The sequence below is a fragment of the Prosopis cineraria genome, unplaced genomic scaffold (assembly GCF_029017545.1).
Source record: "Prosopis cineraria cultivar Desert tree isolate PC_DT_omini unplaced genomic scaffold, ASM2901754v1 PC11, whole genome shotgun sequence".
In the NCBI taxonomy this organism is placed as follows: Eukaryota; Viridiplantae; Streptophyta; class Magnoliopsida; order Fabales; family Fabaceae; genus Prosopis; species Prosopis cineraria.
Window position 1 is genome coordinate 9235058 of NW_026555342.1, and position 22105 is coordinate 9257162.

Consider the following 22105-nt stretch of genomic DNA (forward strand, 5'->3'; position numbering starts at 1 on the left):
ATACTGCTTTGGATTTTTTTCATCATGAGATGTTTTCATTTTTTTGAATCAAATTGAAAGAAACGTAAAATTATTGAAAAAGCTGAGATAGTTGATGAAATCTGGGTTCTATGTATATGCTCCTGACAAACATGGAACCATATTCCTTAATTTCTTTTTCATTGTTTAATAGAACAGAATTCATTTTAGGGTCTGTTGAAGAACAGAAAAAGCAACCTAATAAATTGAACACATGCAAATTCCTACCTTTCTCCTTCCTCTTCCCCTCACAATAAAAGCTATGAATCCATCATTCTGTGCCTTTGTTTTCACTGTCACTTTCACTATCACTTTCACCATCAACCTCTTCCCCCCCCCCCAACCCTCACCCATCTTTTACAATTTTATTGTGGGAGGCTAACATGATATATTAAAGCAAAATGTTATGAATCCTACATCAAAAAGTCACATTCATGAAATGTAATTTATAAGTCAGCTAGACACTCACTCTATGAGGCACCTTTTGAAAATGAATTCTACTCGAAAGACTTACAGTCGTGACATAAGAATCATGATAAAAATGACTAAATTTTAATTAAAAATTATGAAATTTCAGTTGAAAAAAGTTCTTAATTTGTATTATTATCCTCGTTTCTCAAAGTTCTAAACTATCATTTTATTTTATTGCTTCCTCCACCATAATGGAACATAGAATACCTCTTCATGCAATTATAGGCACTTTCATTCAACAGTTAGTCCTAACTAAATCCTCCAAAATTTGTGACTCTCTCTTTTCAGTTTGAAAACAACATATTTTAAGAAATATTTACATATCATGTAGCATTTGGTTACTGAATATCTGATCTGTTATGTTCTCTTTAAATCACGAAAGTTATAATATCAAATGCGGATTTTAGATTAAATTTTAGAAACGTAAAAAAAAGATTCAAATCAAGATCAGTCTGATACAGAAAAAATATAATACAGCAGATTTGGCTATTTGAAATTTGGCTGTGCAATAGAGTGACTGAAGTTAAAAGATATTATTGTGATCTTATTTATACAACGGAGTGAGTATACAAACAATAATATATGGTTATGTACTTATTAAAAAAAAAAAAGAATCACGATAATAAGCATCCATTGGAACTGAGAAAATTCATCCCACAAAATTATAAAAAACAATTTATTGTCTACATCTCCATCTTTGGGTTGCTAGCTTCAATTACACCTGCACACATACACCGCATCCAGAAAGAAATTAAAGAAAGTGAGTAAATTTGCTATAATTAATTTGGTTTGAAAGGGAAAGAAGAAGATGAACGCAACGTAAAAGAAAACAGTTGCCAAAAAAAAAAAAGGGATCTGGGGCCTCTAAGGCTCTAATGTCTTAATCAGTGCTTGTTCAAAAATCCACTCAGCTTTGTTTGTTTCTTTCACTTTTAAAACATGAGAGCTTATATCCAAAAAAAAAAAAAAACGAGAGCTAAGGAAAAAAATTGATTTGACGGCACAAAAACTAAAGGATCATGTCATATTCAACATAATCTGCAGTACCTATGAATGGCCGGGAAAGAAAGGATGATGATGATGCTTGTGCTTGATCAAAACCCAGATTGATTGTATTATGAAGATTAGACTCGTAAGTAGAGGATGGTAGAAATTGCTGCAGTTTAAAAAAACAAAAAACGACTGTATCATGTGAAATCCGATCATTATTATATCCGTGGCAGAACATGAAAAGGAAGTCGATTATATTGTTCTTAATTATTGCATCGTTGAGAGAGACAGAAAGAATGAGTTTGACTTGAATAGATCAGTCACACTCTCATCCTCCTCTTACTTTCACCGCGTACCATGCAAATGCAATAACAACAGAACATCATTGTTTCTTCACTTCACAAGATACACAGAAGAAAAGGTGAAACGTACAGGAAAACAGCAGGAGTCAAGGAACGTTTCCGGAATTGAAGCAGGAAATTGCTGCCCTGAGTTGAACTGAAGATAAGCTGGATTGTTCATATCTGATCCCATCCCAATCGCTGCAAAACTTGGACCACAAGTACTAAAAACCTGTGCTAATCAAAAAAGAACCTTCTTAAATATCCTCGTAAACATAACTAGTACGGGTCTTGTTGTGTGTGTTTGCTGTATTACCTCTTTAGAGAACACATCATCAAGGTTGAAGTCAAGTGCTGGGTTTACAGCAGCTAATTTCATGGACAAGAACTGCAGAAACAACGAGTGAAAAAGCCATTATTTTGAAGTCCAGAGGGAAACCAGAAGTTGAATTGATTGGCGTGATTATGAAAGAGCTCAAACTACAAACCTCAACTTGGCGTTGAAGAGATTGAACATAGTTGATGATCTCGTCAAGCATTCCAGCTTTTCCTGTGATTTTGTTGCAACCAGGCACTAAATCCTGCAAATACTTCATTCGCTCGCTGATCTTTTCCCTTCTAACCTGCATCGACCACAGCATTTTGTGTTCATTTCAGGAAACAACAAACAAAGAAAGGAATTGTGAAGCTGTATATTGTGGGGGAAGGAATTTAACTCACTCTTTCTGCTAGGCTATGGCTGTCAGTGGCTTGGCCACGACGTGCTCGGACATGGATGTAATCTGTCTTTTGAACCTCGGACGCCTTCGAATTTCCCTTTGAGGAACCCATACATATTTCTTTGTTGTTGGTAGTGGTGTTCTTGCTGCTATTCTGCTCTGTTATTTTGGATTTCCCTTCCTCTCCGCTTCCTTTCATCTTCTTCTCTCTGCTTTCACTTTCTGCAACAACCTGAACAAAACCAAATCCACCCATTATTCTTCATCGCCGGTTCACCTCATAAAACGACTGTTTAAGTTTAACTTAAACACACCTTGGAGCTAGCAGCCCTATCGGATTTTCTCTTCTTGAAGCTGTGTTTCCCGCATGCAGAGCTCGTCTTTTCCTTCTCTGAAACAGAGTCTCTGCCTCTGGGTTCTTCAACTGCTGCCATGGAAGTCGTCGAAATTGCAGAACTCCGTTCCAAGCCGAAACCGGGAAGGCGGAGGTGGCCCAGTTCAGGCTTGATGGAGCGGGCCACCACCTCACCGAGCGCAGAATCGCCATAGAAGCTCTGGCTTTGGTGAGATTGAAGCTGATGTTGCTCTTGTTGCCACTTCAACCTCATCCTCTGCCGTTCCAACACCGTCAAGTCGGAATTGAGACAACGCAACATGTTAAGAGGAGAATGAAAACAAAAGAGCCGGAGAAGAAGGTGGCTGGTGGTGCAGAGGAGTAGGAAGTGAGGGAATTCTAAAGCTTCCAAAATGGAGAAACCGTCATGCCCAATAGGAGGGAGGTCATGTGAATTGCGAAGCCAAGGGACAAGCGAGGGAGGGAGGGCAAGACCAGTGAAGTGAAACGTCCCTTGATGAACAACTCGGGAAGTTGGCTATTTATATGTCGCAAAATCACTAGAGAAAGTTATGAATGCTTTAATCATTTTAGTAAAATTATAAATTTTAAAACTAAAGCTATATTTTTTATATTAAAAATATTTTTATTATTTTATTAAAATTTTTGATAACAATTAAGTCCCTTAAAATTTAAAAAATATTATTATATTTTATGAAATTAAATTATCATTTACTTATTCAAAAAGAATTTATTTATCTTTCTCTCAAAAATCAAACAAGCCATATTTTAAAAATTGATAATTTTTTTATATTAATAAGTTATGTTTAAATATTTATAAATGATAACTTAGATAGTTACAACAATTTATCCATGGTTATGTAATAATTTACATAAATAATTGAAAACAAAAATTATAATATATGTTTCATCTTGGAATATATAACTAAAAGGTTTCAGTAATTCATTAAAACTTACCTTTTGAACGATGAAGGGTACTCCTACAGCTCCAACAATTGGCAGTTTGGGTGCCAACAGTGACGGCCTACTCACCCGCAATAGAGCTCTGACGGTCAGCAATGGTGAATCTTAAACAGAGAGACAAAAACACTTGTGTCACTACAACAAGAAATTTAATTGATATAACACCATTTGCCCAGCATAGGAGTTTTAGATTTATTTGAGTCTTCTTTACAAATTTTTGTTTATGAGTGCCCTCACTGCATTTCTGACTTTATTTTAAAGAACTTAAGATTACTCTGTGGCTATGATCAAATGAAATACCACACCACCCATACACAAGACATGAAATAAAGATTTAAAAAATTAATGCAATTAATAGACATTAGTCTTTGTGAGAGTCAATATGGTCGTTTAAGTATAAAATCTTAAATTTGAGTTTATAAGCAAAAAATGTTTTTGAGATAATTACTTTTAATTGGGCAACAATCTTTGAATATAATTTAGTTACATGGTTATATATAAAAAAAAGGTTAAAAGGCAAAAATACCTTTAAAATTTTCTTCCAAAAGCATTTAGTATTTTAAAGTGAAGAAAGGTGTAAAAGTACTCCTAACATTGATGAAATGAGTATAAAAACACTCAAACTATTAAATTTGATTAATGTCCATGAACATTAATCATTAAAAAAAGGAAGTAAATATAATGTGTAAAAATAATCATAAACTTTTTACCTAGGTGCAAAAATACCTGAATTATAAAATATTATATTATAGTATATTATATTATTTTAATCAATTTTAATTTTATTTTATTAATAATAAAAAAATTTAAGGTATTCTGGCCAAGCCTAACCAAGTTTGGGCTAGGCTCAAATTAATAGGCCAATCTTTTTCAATCCATTAAGTTATATTCTTAAAGTTTTTTTTTATCAACATTAAGTTATTTTAATGGTTGGCAAAAGTTAGATTTGATAATTTGGATCAAACATGACATGCTAGCCTAAATAAATTCAAAAAATTTTAGTATTAGGTCTAAGAGTTTAAAAAAAATTTTTTATTTTGAGCTTATTTGAGCCACTAAAATAAGCCCAAATAAATCTAAGCAAGTCCAAATTCGAATGAGCTTAGTTCGAATAACAGAATTATTTTTTATTATTAAAAATAAAATTAAAATCAAATAAAATTGAAATTGACTAAAGAAATAAAATAAAATAATATTTTATAATATGGGTATTTGTGCACATAGATGAAAATTTTTTGAGTATTTTTATAACTTATTTTTGTTTCTTTTTTTAGTGGTCAAATTTAATAAATTGAGTATTTTTACACCCACTTCATTAACATTAAGAGTATTTTTGCACCCTCCTTTACTTAAAAATATTGTGTACTCTTAGGTAAAAATTCAAGGATATTTTCATCCCTTAACCATTAAAAAAAATAATACAACTAATATATGCACACTTTCTCATAAGGCTGAATAAAGGACTTTATTTTAAAGAACTTAAGATTACTCTGTGGCTATGATCAAATGAAATACTACACCACCCATACACAAGACATGAAATAGAGATTTAAAAAATAATGTAATTAATAGACGTTAGTCTTTGTGAGAGTCAATATGGTCATTTAAATATAAAATCTTAAATTTGAGTTTATAAGCAAAAAATATTTTTGAGATAATTACTTTTAATTGGGCTACAATCTTCGAATATAATTTAGTTACATAGTTATATATAAAAAAAAATTAGAAGGCAAAAATACTCTTAAAGTTTTCCTCCAAAGGCATTTAGTATTTTTAAGTGAAGAAAGATAGAAAAGTACTCCTTGATGAAATGAGTGTAAAATCACTCAAACTATTAAATTTGATTAATGTCAATTAACATTAATTATTAAAAAAAGGAAGTAAATATAATGTGTAGAAATAGTCATAAAATTTTTACCTAAGTGCAAAAATACCTGAATTATAAAATATTATATTATATTATTTGTCAATTTTAATTTTATCTAATTTTAATTTTATTTTATTAATAATAAAAAAGAATTTAATGTATTTTGGCCAAGCCTGACCAAGTTTAGGCTCGGCACAAATTAATAGGCCAACATTTTTCAATTCATTAAGCTCTATTCTTAAAGTTTTTTCATCAATATCAAGTTATTTTAATAGTTGAAAAAAATTAGATCTGATAATTTGGATCAAACCTGACGTGCTAGCCTAAGCAAGCTCAAAAAATTTTAGTATTGGGTCTGAGAGTTTAAAAAATTTTCTTTATTTTGAGCTTATTTAAGCCACCAAAATAAGCCCAAATAAATCTAAGCAAGTCTAAATCCAGATGAGCTTAGTTCAAATATCAAAATTATTTTTTATTATTAAAAATAAAATTGAAATTGACTAAAAAACTAAAATAATATTTTATAATTTGAGTAGTTTTGCACATAGATAAAAATTTTATGAGTATTTTTATAACTTATGTTTGTTTCCTTTTTTAGTGGTCAAATTTAATAATTTGAGTATTTTTACACCCACTTCATTAACATTAAGAGTATTTATGCACCCTCCTTTACTTAAAAATATTGTGTACTCTTGGGTAAAAATTCAAGAATATTTTCATCCCTTAACCATTAAAAAAAAATAATACAACTACTATATGCATACCATGGTATTCAAACCCGAACCGAACCAACCTAGTCAACCCAAAAACTGGTGACCCAGTCCCTTATTCGATCTGGGTTTACTCCTAAACTGGTGAGAGAATAAACTGATGTAAATTGGTCAACCCGATATAACCCGGATAACCTAGTGGGTTGACTGGGTTAATCGATTTATTATTTTTTCAGACAAAACCCGTAAAACAACATCATTTGGGAAATTTTTTTTATTTTTAATTTTTCAGAGCATTGAGTTCAGAAATAATATAACAAAAAAAAGTGAAATTGAAGTAAAAAATGAAAAATTAGAGGCAAAACACGCTAAGTCTAATCCAGATTTCTAGACAGCATTTAGTTCGGCCTTTCGTTTGTGTCTCTCCTCTCTCACCCTAACCTAATCGGCGTCTCTTCTCTAGCTCAGTCTCCATCTCTTCTCTAAGTTCCAGCTCTATCTTTGTCTCTGCTCCAGCTTAGTCTTTAACTCTCTGTCTCTTCTCTAGCCCTATCTCCGTCTCTACTGTCTCCGTCTCTTCTCCAGCTCAATCTTCATCTCTTCTCCAGCTCTGTCTCCATCTCTTCTCTAAACTTTTGAGACTGAAGGGTTGTAATTGTAAGGATAGATATTTAAAGTGTTGTATTTTATTATTGTTAGATTTTTGAGTGGTTGGATTTGGTTGAATATTTTTATAATTAATGTCTTTTTATTTAAATTGTATTATTTTAATCATGACCGATTTGTCAACGGTTTAACCTCCGGTTCAACCCTGATTGAATCATTAACTCATGACCCAGTACCATGGCCGGTTTAATGACCGATCTGATTTTATGTACCTTGATGCACACTCTCTTATAAGGTTGAACAAAGGATTAACTCGACAAGATTTCGGCCTAACTTGAAGTCCAGTCCTTTTCATGAGAAGGACTGAGTTAAGGAATCAATGGTCTGGTCTGATTCTAGTATAACTTGAAGCTGAATAAGACCGAATTGGTCCAATAAGATTAGGAGAGTGATCCTGATTTTGTCTAGCATCTCACTTTATGTTTATACCTTTTTCATCTATGAGACATAACAATTTATTTCAACATAATAAAATTACTTATAATTATATACAAATTTTGACAACAACAATAATTATAAATCCACAACAATATCTAACAATGAGAAAAGAATATTTTAGTTACAATACAAAATACTTAAATTAAACAACCTTTAACATGTTTAAAATTTATTACATTAAGTTAACAACAAATTTTACCACTAAAAGAAGAAGATTGAGGTTGGTCAATGCTAAAAGTTTACTCAATATCCATAACTTCACAAGCATAACATATAAAAAATTACTAATTATTATTATAAATTAATTTATTATGATAATAATAAATAAATAAATAAAAATATAATTATATTAAATAAATTTATAAGATCAGATCGCACCAAGTGATTTAAATATTTGATCTTTTATTCAATTCAACCTAAATAAAGAGTTAGCCCTTTTAATCCTATCTAGATCAAATAAAATTAAATTTGTTTCAAGTTAAGTCGGGCCAAACTAAATTGAAAAACTTCTATACAATCCTAATCCCTCAACTATATGCACGCCATGGTAATGGACTAATGGTGAAATGGGCGTGATTGCCTCGTGATGAGGAGAGAGACTGAAATAAGTGGGGCTGACCGCCAACCAAGGTGGGTTGTGGGTGCTGGGCCCCACATCGAAATGACCGTCACGTGAGCCTGTCCCGCCCCCCATTTCCTAAACGATGACGTTTTTCTCCATGCGGAGTCCCTTGCCTTTCTGCCATAATTTGCACGAACTCTTGTAATAAAATATTACTTTAAATTTTAAAACTCAATGTGGTTTCTATTTTTTTATCATTGTTTTTTATAATATCTTAATTTTTATGGAACCAAAAAATAATTAGTTTCGATTCTACAAAGTAGAGTTTCTGATCTTGATCAAAAAATTTTGTTTACAAATATTCATATAAAACAAAAAGAATATTAAATTATTCACTAAGTCAAATCACTTTCTTCCATTTTTGGGCACCTGAATCCACGTCCCTTTTTTAAAAAATCTCAATTACAAGGAACTGTGAGTATAATCATTTCATAACAACATAAAGCTATTTAAAAATTTGTATTTTTAAATGCCATAATATATGTTTTAAATAAATATATATTTATTGTTAAATGTTGTCATCATAGTAAGTAAGCATACAATTAACAGGCATCAACATTATTTTAATTATTATTTTTAAAAAACTTCATATGTTTTACTTTAGTAAACTTAAATTTGACAATAAAAATATAAATATACAATATTTGTTCTTTTTAATAAATGATACTTGCTCTATTTAAAAAAATATAGGGCATTCAATTAGAAAATATATATAAGACATTGCTAATAGGAGTTGGGTTTAACAAAAAGAGCTAGTTTTTCACAATGTGAGGAATTAAGGTTTGAATTCTCATTAAGAAAAATATTCACATTTAGCTCTCGATTGTGTCTCGAACAGAATTGGCTGCCTATAATAGAAAGATATTTGTGAATACTAAAAAAAAGCATTTTTTCTTATGCAATATATTCAAAAATATAAACCATTTAGGATTTTTCAATGTGCAATTGATATGATTTTTCAAAAATACATTTAATCAAATGATGCAATTAATGATGTCTTATAATTGATATATCCTATTGAGTGGGTAAAAATATGAAAAGAGTGTATAGTTTTAAAAATAATTAATTACCTCATTGAAGATATAATTCAATTAAAAATGTCTTATAATTAAGAATGTTCATGAGACAGGGACAACCATGTCACATGTTATGTAATGAAACTAAAATTTTATTTTGTATCTCATCCTGTCTTATTCACAAATAGAAAGGGACATAACAAGACTAAGATATTCAGATAAAATGGACAAAATATAAAAGAAAAACTTATATAATAATACTTATTAAATTACATAACTTGTTAAATTCAAAACCAAAATAATATGAATACATAAATTTAATCATTAAGTTACAATAACTATAATGTAAAGTGAAATAACATGATTATAATAATCACAATTTAAAGTAAAAAATACATAATAATAACAAGTGATCTACATGCTACAGTTACTGTAACAATAACAAAATAATCATTTAATTACATAACTTTAAGTAAGCACATGGTTGTGTAAAATTGAAATAAATAAAATATATACTCTAACTCTAAGTGAATAAATAAAATATTAAATATTAATAAAAAAATAATATATTCAAAATGAGAGAGGATATCTTAATGGTGACCATGCTGCTCTTACCATCCTGAATATATTTTTGTTTGTTTCTTTCTTTTTTTGGGTAAGGACGGAACCATCCCAACAAACATGGAATAGGGCCGGTCAGGATGAGGAATGTATAGACACCTTATTTGTAAAATTGAATGGAAGGAGTTTATGTGCACTAAACACATTTACAATTACATACGTTTATGATATGAAAAAAAAAAAATTATATATATAGCGTACGGATCTGACATGGCAGCGGGTGGTAGTCAACCAATTTACATCTTTTCAGACTTGATTTTAACATTTTGATTAAATATGTGTTTAATTTTTAATTTATTAAAAATTTATTTAGTGAAACTCATTTGACGAAAATTAATTTAATAAAATTAATTATTATAATAAAATTTATATTTAGATATATTTTTTTAAAATTTAGTTTAGTAAACTGAAAGTTGTTTATATTAATAATAATTTATATTTTTAAAATATATTTTTAAATATATAATGATAAAAAAAGAATATTAATTTATGATAATTTATAATTTTTATTATACAAATACAATATATTAAAAATGTGAAAAAAATTTAAAATAACATAAAATTTTGTATGTTAAATAATAAGGATAAAAAAATGTAAAGTTCAATATTAAAAAAATATAATAAATAATTCAACAGTCATTAATATTGAATGGCATATTCTATGAATAAGATTAAAAAATTTTTATTTTTCTTTTTCATATATAAAAGGTTTACAAAATTACCTCCTCATATAATCTATTGGGCCTTGTGACTATTGCACTAAATTTAAATTTTGATAAAATAGAACATGCAACAAGTACTATAAGAAAATAAGGACAGTATAGTAAATTTAAAAATTTAACACTAAAAAATCAGTTTGAAAAGCTCTAAAAAGTTAAGTTTTTAAATCTACTTTGAATAGCTTTTTTAATGTACATTCAAAAAGTTAAATTGGCTAATTATGAAATTCTCAAACAACATTCTACATTTTAGAAGTGCAAAATTACATTCCAAAAGTCAAAAGTCATATATCCAAATAGGTCCTAAAAAAATAATTTTATTATGATGGAAAAAAGTCAAATAAAGATTTTGATGAGTTCAATTTGAAAAAAACTAGATAAATATAATTATAAAATTTTAGTAGAAAAAATATATGAGAGAAAATAATAAGAAAAGTTGACTAAAACTTTTAACCTCATTTTGTTAGTTTTAGATAAATTATTCTCTTCCCTGTCCTTAATAAATGATTTTTATTTGATTTTAAATATAGGATTCATTTCAAATCATGATGTAACATATGTTATCAATTATTATCCTATATAATGTAGTCCAAAAAGCTTGGGATAAGAGAAACTAAAAGTGAAAAGATTGTATAATTGTTCAGCAAAATTAAGCTTGGTAGCTAATTTTAAGCAACTTCCCACCATCATACATTATTTAATATTAGATTAATTAAAAGGAACCTAGTTAAAAATAGGAGCAAGTATCATTCAAGATTAAAAGAAAAAGAAAATGAACCGAGCAGGTATGGTATGGATAATAATAATACCAACCTTTTAAATATTATTTTAGGATTCAATATTATTAAAAATGTGTATGAAGAATGTTGTCTAGAAGATAACAAAATCTTTAAATAGTGCTTGGATTTCTCGAGAATTATTCACGTGGTTCCGGCTATAGAAATATCTTAAAAAAAGAAAAAAAGAAAGACTTTTCGTAATATTATCACTGTCATGATCAATAGGTTGAATAGCCTCAGCCTGTTAGTACTTTGCAGTGCTGAGAGAGCGTAGGGTTGGGCAAAGAAAGTCAGAAGAGGAAGGAAGTAAATTATAAAGAAGGCGTGATGATCAAACAGATGATGAGACGCATAATTCAAGAAATGATCCAAATCAAGGCAGACCTTCCATAAACAGTAACCCTTGTTTTGTCTTTGAGCTTTGTCATGCCTCGAGTTCACCGGTCAGTAATGAAGAATAATTAATCATACTTTGAAAACCAAAACTCAAGTGTTACTCGGGTACGAGTATTTAGATAAGGACAAAGTGGATGGAGCGTACGTGCTTGTTAACATTAAACAACAACAAAGTGGAGATCGCAAAGTTTAATAAAGTTCTGAGATTACTGCTTTTAGAAAGTGATGTATGGAAGGGCTAACCACAAGTGTATCTCACCCATTAGAGTGCCATGGAATCCTATATTAGGAATTGACCTTCTTTCTAGTTCCTCGTTATACACCCACTGATTTTTTTTTTTCCTTTTATTATTTTTGTCATCTTCTTATATTATATTATACCTGGTTTGCATGTAAAGGTGGATGTAGCAGGAATAAACAAGTACTTGATTTAATTGATTAGAAAGCAATGCTAGTTTAATTAGAGATTTTAAACTAAAGTATTGAGAACGTAGCAACTTTTAGTGGTGGAGTTTCTGTGTGAAAGGATATCAGTCAAGGCTGAGTGAAGGCAGCTTCTCTAATCCCTCAATCACTCTCCCACATTTATGTACCTTCCTCTTTAAACTTCTCCAGGCAAACTATTAAGGTTTTTTATTATATAACATATAATCAAATTATTTAAGACCTTTTTCTGAATATTTTTGACTTTTGTACCGACAACTTTGTCTATCTTTGACTGAAGCTCATCGATAATATTCTCTTAAAATTTTAAATTTATACAAATTATTTATTGTGGGTAATTTATTTTATCGTGAATCATACATATAATCATACATATTTGGTAGAAACTAGTTAAGGAGTTGGTATTGTAATTACATTCTTTTCGGCTAACAGTTGGTACTGTAATTGCAGTATTATTTGGTTCTACCACTGTTTTGGTTCTTCTCCTTCTCCTTCTCCTTCTCCTTTTTCAAATCATCCCATCATATTATTTAGTTCTACCATTATTGTAATTACATGTGTGATCTGTGATGTGACTTTTCAATTTCACTGTGAAAAAGAAATACTCCCTCTGTATTTTTTGAGAATTTGAATGGTCAAAAAAATATAAATATTTTTAATATTTTAAAATATAATTAATAAAATTTTATCAAAAATGTTCATAATAAATAATTCAATTTAGTGCGTAATGACAAAAAAGTCCTTGAAACTTTTAAAATTATTACTTCATTTTATAGTACCTTCTTGTCATTTACTTATTAGGGAGGTTTTTTGTATTATCCTATCAAATTTAATTTTCTGCATAAATAATTGAGAGAATTACATACAGATTTTATATAAGAGAATTAATTACTGTAAGATTTATTAACAACTAAACTAAAAAAATAGTGTGTTGTTATTTTTTTTAATTCAGTTGTTAATAAATCTTATAGTAATTAATTCTTTTATATTTGATTTCAAAGAATTCTCTCTAAATAATTTCTTAAACCTTGAATTATGTTTAAATAACATTTGATCTCCAATTAAGTTATATAGATAAGATTCCTTGGACACGTCAGACATTTTACTGATGAATAAATGATAAGGAGTGATAGAAACAAACGTGAAGATGTAATTTACAATAATGTTGGATATCAAAATTTCAAGGTTTAGAATGAACAAGAAAAATGTGAAAAATTGTTCGGACAAGTGTATATATATTGGTTGTGTATGAAACTAGTTAGTTAGATGTATAGCCCATTGAAATGACGACCTTACAGGACAGCTAAGAGCAAATGGGTCCTTCGATTCTCCATCACTCTCAATTGTGGTCTTCATAATCCAACACTACAAAGCTTCCATGTCCCCTGCTCCTTCTCTTTTCTTCTTCCTTTATGGTCTTCTCAAGTGCCTTATATTTTACATTTCTATATGTAGTCTATATACAATGCACCTATATGTCCTCTATAACCCCACCTTTCTTGCAGTACTTTCTCTTCACACATAAAATATATATAACCCAATCATCATACTCTCAATTATTTGGCGCCTCTAAATAACTTGAATATCCTTCTCTAAACTTGCAATGCAAAGCGCAACACTGTGCTAACTGTACTGATACATCCTTCTCAACAATTGTAAGTTCAAGTTAATCTCGATCTGTATATTTGCAGTGTTGTACGTCCAATGCAAAGTAATATGTGATCTTTTGATTATATCAATATGTTGCTAATGCATACAAATATACAAGCATGTTGTGGCTCAACTCACAAAAAAAGATATGATGAATCTGATCTGGTAAGTGATCAATTATGTTAATATATAAAATAATGTTTTAAATTAGATGACGGAGAAGAGAAAGAACATGTAGTAAACAAGAGTACCAACCCTAAGTGCTAAGATGACTGGAAATCAAAGGAAGGCTATGAGAGGCATATAGAGTTGAAGATGTGTTAAAAAGATAGAATGGGAAATATTGGAAGGTGTAGTTGCTATCTTATCCATTTGATGTGGATGCGAACTCATCTCATAATTGAGGCAGCCCCAAATCAACATATGGCCTTCTATCACATGCACGCAATCACACATATAATATTTAATTTATGCATGACACTACACTCGTATCTTTCAGATTGATTATATTTCTATTTATATAAAGGCCATCGAATCTTAGTTCTTGCAGGTCCTCCATCTCTTTATATTTATAGACATGACTCATGAAAGAATGAAGAATAGCGCTCTCTCTCTCTCTCTACACACACACACACACACACACACGTTGGTAAATATATAGAGGGGGTGAATTAATGATTCATCAGAGAGTTTTATGAAGTGGAAGATAGCTAGCTGCCAACGGTGATGACACAGATGAACACTAGATATATATATATATATATGTATGTATGTATGGGCTTGCCTCTCTTCTTTATTCTAAAACTTTTCTCTCTCTCATCACAAGACCTGCACTTCAACTATTAACGGTCGCATCATCCATAATGTTACTGTCAAACTTTCGTTTCCATTCTAAACTGCAAAAATGTTATCTGTACTGCAACTCTTAGAAATTATATTATATATGTATTCTTCATATATGCTGGGTAAAATGCAACTGTGGAGTGTGTGTAAGGATCATTTATTTATTTATTGGTAAATAAGGATCATTTATTTTTAATGAGACAGGTTTATGCATGAAGTGTAGGTGCATGAACGAATGCATTATAAAGAAGAGTGGTCAAAGGGTCAGCAAAAGACAGTATCTGAATGTGGTAGCTCCACTCCTTTGTATTTGCCCCAAAAAAAAAAAAAAAAAAAAGCTCCCCTCCTTTATTTAATGTCTGATCTTCTGCTAAAGACAATTCCCATGTATACCTCCACCAAAAATCGCCTCATCCTAGGACTCCCCTCTATGTATCATCAAATTTTTTCATCTTTTTCAGACAAATCTGTGACATCGCTTTATTTTTTTACTTCCAAAATAGGATGCTATATATATATATATAACACAGTAAATGTGCGGTAGCATAATCTTGTTTCAACCCTACTCTTGTTGAGAATAATTTCTTTGGTTTCTCAGCCACTAACCATTTTTCAAACAACTGATTGGAGCAAAAAAAAAAAAAATTCATGCGTAAAAGATAATCACCATCGACGTACAAGCACGATCCATTCTCATTCGAAGCAATCCCCACTGTGATAGGAATAATTTGATAAAAGACATTAAAAGTGTGAATGCCCTGTAAAGTATTAAAAAAGTGTCCCCTTTTTCATAAATAAAAAGCACTGGACTGTATTATATATTTCGAGTCCTTTCAGTTCATTGCCTTTACAGATGTTTATATATGGCTTAAATGCTATAGTTTCAAGCACTGTACAAGAATATAAGAATAAGATCGAATACTGGTATATACACACACATAAGAGCTTCATCAAACAACATGGACATTCATCTCCCTCATTCCAAGAATAAGATCCAATACTGGTACAACTGCTAGCTTTATCAGTCAGTGCATTTATAAATCCATAGAGATAAGAGTGACAGACAAAATCACATGAAGGGCTTAGGAACAAGCATCAAGAACAACGACATGACAATGCCATATGTTTGGAGTGATAGGCTTTTAAAGAGATACGGCTTGGGAATATTTTGGACCGAAAGCTATAAGTGAATGGGAAGAGAGGGGACCATAAGATCTCAAGGCACTGCTCTTTGAGTATCTTTGCCTTTCTTAATTAAAGAATAGCATATGGGTTTGTTCCCTTCATATATATATGTGCATTAATACTGTATATATGTCCGTGTTCTCCTATCAGAATACTAAAGATCCAGCCATACCTTGCATGTTACTCTCCAAGTATTCACTCTTTCTGCAAATAGGCTTTTCTGTTTCCATCCTTATCTCTATTTGGCTAGCTAGGCACCAAATGGTATTAAAAAAATTGGATTGAATACAAGACCAACATGATCAGCTTTCCTAGCTACTACTATTTGTTCCATACTCTGATGTTCCAAAAAGAAAATATCATTTTCAAGTTAAACAACCCTTCTACATTTCGTGTCTTGTCTATAATAAATTATTGCTCGTGATTAATAATTGTTATGATTTCTAATGATAAATATATGATGAGACAAGCAAGTGATGATATTTAAGCATGTGTCTCCTTATGAAGTCATTCATCTATGTTGAGTTCCTTCAAGTTGCCTTTGCTGTTAGATGTCAGCCTTAACCTGTTGGACCCCATGTCGAACAAACACACATGTAATGTTTCATAACAAAAATGTTTCAATGTAGATTTGACCATTTGGAGAACTTATCTTAATTAATTTTATTACATTTACTACTTAAGCAATTTAATTATACTACTCGAATGGACGTTTTCTTTTTATTTTGAATGATTATGTGATTGCAGAATAGGTCCCTCTGTGACGCATGATTGAAATATGTACTTGGGAGTAAAGTATGGTGGGGAACGAGCAAGTCCTTGAATAATATGATTATGACTGGTTAGGTGTGAGCAAAGTCAATTTGATTTTGAGAGGGCCAGCTATATTGTGTGATTTTTATGATATTAAATAATATAATAGATGTATGCTTAAAGAAGGGTCTTTATATCACTGAAGTACATCAGATCTTGTCAATATTAGATTTCTCGTTTTTTCACAAGAGATTCTCGGAAAAAAGGAGCGTCCAATAATGATCTGTAATGGGGAAATCAAAGTCCACACTCCAGAAGCCTTGAGAAGAACACTTCCGAATCATTCAGTCAAGAGAAAAAAATAAAAATAAAAATGTGTAACAGATTAAGATCACTATGCTTGCTTCTCTCTGCTGTGATTCCCTATAACTAAACATGTTACCACGAACATGTGAAGATTCACACGTAAAAAAACAAGAAAAGAAAAATTGGCCTTTTGTGATAGTCTGAGACTGAGGGTTCTGTGAGTCTCCAAGTGGTTTCTGTCAAATTTTCCTTCGGCTTTTTCCATAGCCTAATATGAAAGCCCATCTTCAATAAGTTATGGTTGGTTTTCAAAAAAGAAAAAAACTTCTCATTTAACCGTTGGATCTCTTTGAGACAATAAAACAAAAAAAACAAAAAAAACTATTGGATCTATTGAAGATGGGGTTGATTTAGATTTGAGATTGGTTATGTTCACCATTTATCTATCTTTGCTTTTGAAGGTCTGGTTTGGTTGTAAGTGCTTAATACTTATTTATTTATTTATTTTTTTTGCATTGAAGTATGGCTGCATGGGTAAAAGCTGTCCTAGCTAGTCTTCACTAATTTAATACATGAGCCTCGATCCAGAAGATTTTTTTTTTTTTTTTTTTTTGGAAAACAAGTCAAATACAAGAGAGATTGCATTCAAGCACCAATTGCCAGAAGTAATAACCAAATGATCAAGTGGCATGACTAAACTTTCGTATCTCAGCCATGGCATCTCCTTAATTAGAAAAAATAGCAATCAAGGACCATCGATTAAAACTTATATAAATCAAAGATCGATAATTGTCAAAACTTGAATAAATACTTGTTGATTCAGGTTAATCTTTTATCAATAAATATCCATTTGATTTTAACAATAACTCATTCAAAATTAACAACAAGCTATTCGAGCTTACTTTTTATTTAAGTTTTAATAATAAGTGGTCCTTGACTAATATAAATTTTGTTCAAGGGTTCTTGATTGCTATTTTTCCTACTAATTATCAATAGGATTTAAGTTACACCTTACTCCCCCTTTTTGGCTATACACCAGAATTCCGAGTCCAACTCGCAAATATGATTACGGTGCAAGAGCAATATACATGAGTTGATATGATTCTTATTTTATGGTTCCAAGAATTTGGAATCTTTATCTCTACTTATCCCTAAGAACCCTGACCAACAGATAAAACACTATTTTTCCCCTTATTTTTTCTGTTTTGTAAGCTCCCTGTCTGTCTATCATCAAAGGAAGATTCTCTGTAAAATCTGCATTATGCTTTTTGCAAGAGATTGCCGGGACCATGTGTGAGTGAGTAGTCTGATTCAAGGGGTCATGAAGAGTCATATTTTCCTTCCATGCCCAAAAATCTGGGACCTCTCCTCTTGAAAGGCAACTGCACTAATAATTCACAACCAACATGACTCAAATTTTAGACCTTTTAGTGCGTTTAGGTTTAGGACCACTTCTCCACAGTTGACAAGTTCTGTTACCATGAAAAAACAATGAGAATCCAACAGTTTTTACTATCATATTTTTCAGAGAAACAAAACGCAAGGGGCTTTGCCCTAAATGATAGCCCATGTTGTAAGTGCACAGCTTTATATTGAGACTTGAGAATGAGACTAAATTAAGGAGCAGCTTTCGGAGTAGAGGGAGACAGAAGAAAAGGTTTGAAAAAGACAAAAAGAAAACCCTGTTCAAGAGTCCACATTCCTGACAACTTCATTCCACGGCATTTCATTTTGTAAGTAGTCTTTCCTATAATATTGACCTCTTATTAAAAGTATCGATAGTAAAATTATAAAACCCATCCCACAAAACTAGTATTGGGTGGAAGAATTCCTTTAACTTACAAACCTTGCTCCACTTTGTGAGATTCACTGTGAGACTTGTGAAAATGTCATGTGTGCACCAGCCTCACATTAGTGGTTCAACTATTTGATTTGTTCTTCGAGTCGATTTACATGCATCTCAACTTTCTTTCTTATTCACATTTCTTTGTTTGATTGGAAGTAAGACTGTTATTCACATTAGACTAATTCTTTGTGCCTTAAAATTTGAGCCAAAATAATACACTTAATTACATTCAATTTTACCACAAACCCTAGATATCAGGGATATGGAATTTTATGAATACAGAATTGTTCTGGGTTAACATTACAAATTCAGCTGTGCACGTCTGAGTAGAATTTGCATGAAAGTTCAGTAAGTAAACTGATTTGATCATTGAGAATATGCTGCTGCAGTTTCTTTTCTGTCGTGATTCTTTTATTTTCTTCCACCCATTTTATATGGCTACACTGAAGATATTTACGATAATCTATCTTCATTTGTCAATTTTTTTCTTTTCTTATTCCTTTCTTCTTCAAGCCTCTTGACGCTTAACAAAATCAATATATTCGAAGTTCAAATTCGGAGCCAGATTCATCAGACTTTTGGGGAATTCAGATTCGTTCCATATTCATTTAAAAGCACCAGCAAGCACACTCCAACAGTATATGAGCTCGTGAGTGAGAACAGAACAGCGATGGCATCATCATCACCATCACCATCATCAAATTCTATGAGGAAAGGGAAGGATTCAGAGTGATGCTTTTGAACAGAGGAGGCTCTGGCAAAGTATTACGAGGATACACCAGAAAGATGGGAGAATGTGGCAAGAGAAATTCGTGGCGGCAAATCTGTTCAAGTTCAAAGACACTATCAGATCCTCTTGCGCGATCTCTCACACATTGAATCTGGACGCGTTCCCATTCTCAACTATAAATCTCTGCCCAGATTACTCGCAGTCTATATCTTCTTCTGCAACGTTGTGCTCATGCTAGTCTGGTCTCTAACTTTATCTGCAACTAAAGTTCTTTTGATTGATCAAGAAATCATGCTTTGCTTTCAAGCTATGAGTTTTTCAATTATGATGGTTATTTTAGTCAATGGTTTCTGTTATATGATATTGTTTCATTTTGTTTGAAGTTACTGTCACCATTACACTTATTTTTAATCTTGATGATACCATGCTCATGTATACAGTTTTTTTGTTGTTTGCATCAACTCGAAGGCTTTTGAAGCATCTGAGGTTGAATTGATTGGAGGCAGGGGCCATGAGTTCTCGGCAGCAATATATTTGGTTTCCCTTGAAAAAATTATCACTGTAATAGGTTATCACATGCTCCAAACACTGTAAAAATTATCATGTTTTCGTGTAAAAATGGTGCAGTTAACTAGATTGAAGCTCATGTGATTAAACTATACTGTTGTATATATGATTATGCGAGACAAAAAATATTAATGGGAAGAAAGAAATAAAGCGAGTAATTTTTCTCATTGACTCATGTGGAAGACCTTAAGATAGATGAGACTATATGATGATCGTAGGAGCTTTTTTATTTTTTTGGGAATCAAAAAGAAATGGGGGAAGTTCAAAGGTCATTGGCCCAAATCAAGACCTAAATAAAATATTTGGATTCTTAAGATTGGAAGAAGAGCCCAAGACTCTTATGGCTCTTATTGTGAACCCCAACAAAGTAGAGACCCATATTGAATAAGGCCGCAATCGCTTCCATTAACTCCCAATATAATTTAAGCTTTTCGGTAAAAAAAGAATTAATGCACCGTCCAACCATTATTTTTGGCATTTAAATCTTTCTCTTTACTTTTTCAATAATATCAGTCATATAACTAACCTCATATAGAGTTTGAAGTTGTATTAATTTTTTTTAATATAGTGCGTTCCTTCAAATTTAAAGAATATTTAAAAAGATATTTTATAAATCATTCACTATTAAAATCTCCACATGACAACAGGATTTGATCCTATAACTTTATGAGTTATAGGTTAAATTATTACCGTTGGACCAACCTTTGTTGGTGAGTTTGAAATCCTCACAACCAACAATTTAATGGATTGATGGCAGGAAAAAAACAATTAAAAATGGCATGAAGGAGTGATTAAGGAGTTTTTTTTAGCTTCTTTTTCAAGTAAAACACGCCACGATCAGTTTTAGGGCCAAAATAATAATCCTATATTATCCTAGTTTGAATAAATAAATAAATTTTTGACTTACAGTTACAGATGTATGATGTTTTGTGAACTGCTCCTATGATAGCTTGGAGTGACACAACAATAACTATAATAATAATAAGCCTTTATCTCATTAGGTGGGGTCGGTTATATGAATTGTAAGACGTCATTGTGCTTTATCATTTATCAAGATTTTAAAAATATTATTAATTAAGAGATTGCGTTTAACAACTTTTCAGAGTGTTCTCCTAGGCCTTCCTCTACTTCTCTTAATAAAGTTCAAAGTTATATGTTGCAATCTTCTCACTGGTGCCTCTTACGGTTTTCTTTATACATGCCCAAACCATCTCAAACGATTTTTTATAATTTTTTTTTCAATAGGTGCTACCCTCACTTTTTCACGTACATGCTCATTTTAAATTTTATCTTTACGTGTATGTCCGCACATCCATCGTAACATTCTCATCTTTACTACTCCAACTTTATGCTCTTATTGTCCCATTAGAACCCAGCATTCACTACTATATAACATAGCCGGTTTGATAGTAGTACAATAAAACTTTTTTTTAAGTTTATTAGGCACCTTACGATCGCAAATAACTCTTTTAGCTTTTCTCTAATTAAACCACCCATCTTGAATCCTATGTGAAATATTCCCACTGATTTCGCCATTATTTTGAATAATGGCTTCCAAATATCTAAACTTTTTTACTTGAGGTATAATTTGATCTCTTAATTTTACTTCTAAATTAATGTCGATTATTCTCTTACCAAATTTACAATATAAATATTCTATCTTACTTTTATTAAGATGAAAATCTTTCAACTTCAATGTCCTCCTCCATAACTCAAGTTTGCAATTAATCTCTTCTCTTATCTTTACTATAAGAACTATATCATCAGTGAAGAGTATACATTTGAGAATTTTTCCTTGACCGTCAAAACATTTAGGATCAAGTTAAACAAATAATGACTCAAAGATGATCCCTGATGTAGTCCAATCTTTATAGAAAAATCCTTTGTTTAATCATTAGATGTTCTTATACTAGTTTTTACCCCCTCATACATATCTTGTATGACTTTAATATAAGCAATCCGTTTAAGGCTTTTCAAAACACTTCTCTTAGTATACGGTCATAAGCTTTTTTTCAAATCAATAAAAATTATGTGTAAATATTTATCTTTACAATGATATTTTTTCACTAATCTCCTTAATAGATAAATCG

General features: G+C 31.0%; 2 protein-coding genes across 2 annotated transcripts; one reads left to right on the forward strand and one right to left on the reverse strand.

The window, feature by feature from the left end:
• Positions 1-1007: 1007 nt before the first annotated feature.
• Positions 1008-3937, reverse strand: LOC129286940 (transcription factor bHLH63-like). Its single transcript, XM_054923047.1, has 7 exons — positions 2854-3937; positions 2541-2771; positions 2309-2443; positions 2137-2208; positions 1912-2052; positions 1537-1645; positions 1008-1210 (listed from the first exon to the last, which is right to left on the reverse strand). Exons 1-7 carry the CDS (start codon positions 3193-3195, stop codon positions 1173-1175), a joined length of 1068 nt encoding a protein of 355 aa, XP_054779022.1. The 5' UTR covers positions 3196-3937; the 3' UTR covers positions 1008-1172.
• On the forward strand, positions 3862-20106 carry LOC129286069 (uncharacterized). The gene is made up of 3 exons (XM_054922106.1): positions 3862-3955; positions 19465-19690; positions 19889-20106. The coding sequence occupies exons 1-3, from the start codon at positions 3862-3864 to the stop codon at positions 20040-20042; spliced, it is 474 nt and encodes a 157-aa protein (XP_054778081.1). The 3' UTR covers positions 20043-20106.
• The last annotated feature ends 1999 nt before the right edge of the window (positions 20107-22105 follow it).

Excerpts from the sequence above, each read along its gene's own strand:
- LOC129286069 (XM_054922106.1), top strand. The coding sequence starts at position 3,862 with ATGAAGGGTACTCCTACAGCTCCAACAATTGGCAGTTTGGGTGCCAAC. Across the intron at positions 3,956-19,464 it reads AGCTCTGACGGTCAGCAATG|AGGAGGCTCTGGCAAAGTAT; the intron begins GTGAATCTTAAA and ends GCTTTTGAACAG. Across the intron at positions 19,691-19,888 it reads GTTGTGCTCATGCTAGTCTG|TTTTTTTGTTGTTTGCATCA; the intron begins GTCTCTAACTTT and ends TCATGTATACAG.
- LOC129286940 (XM_054923047.1), bottom strand. The coding sequence starts at position 3,195 with ATGTTGCGTTGTCTCAATTCCGACTTGACGGTGTTGGAACGGCAGAGG. Across the intron at positions 2,772-2,853 it reads ATAGGGCTGCTAGCTCCAAG|GTTGTTGCAGAAAGTGAAAG; the intron begins GTGTGTTTAAGT and ends GGTTTTGTTCAG. Across the intron at positions 1,211-1,536 it reads TCTTTCCCGGCCATTCATAG|GTGTAATTGAAGCTAGCAAC; the intron begins GTACTGCAGATT and ends GTATGTGTGCAG.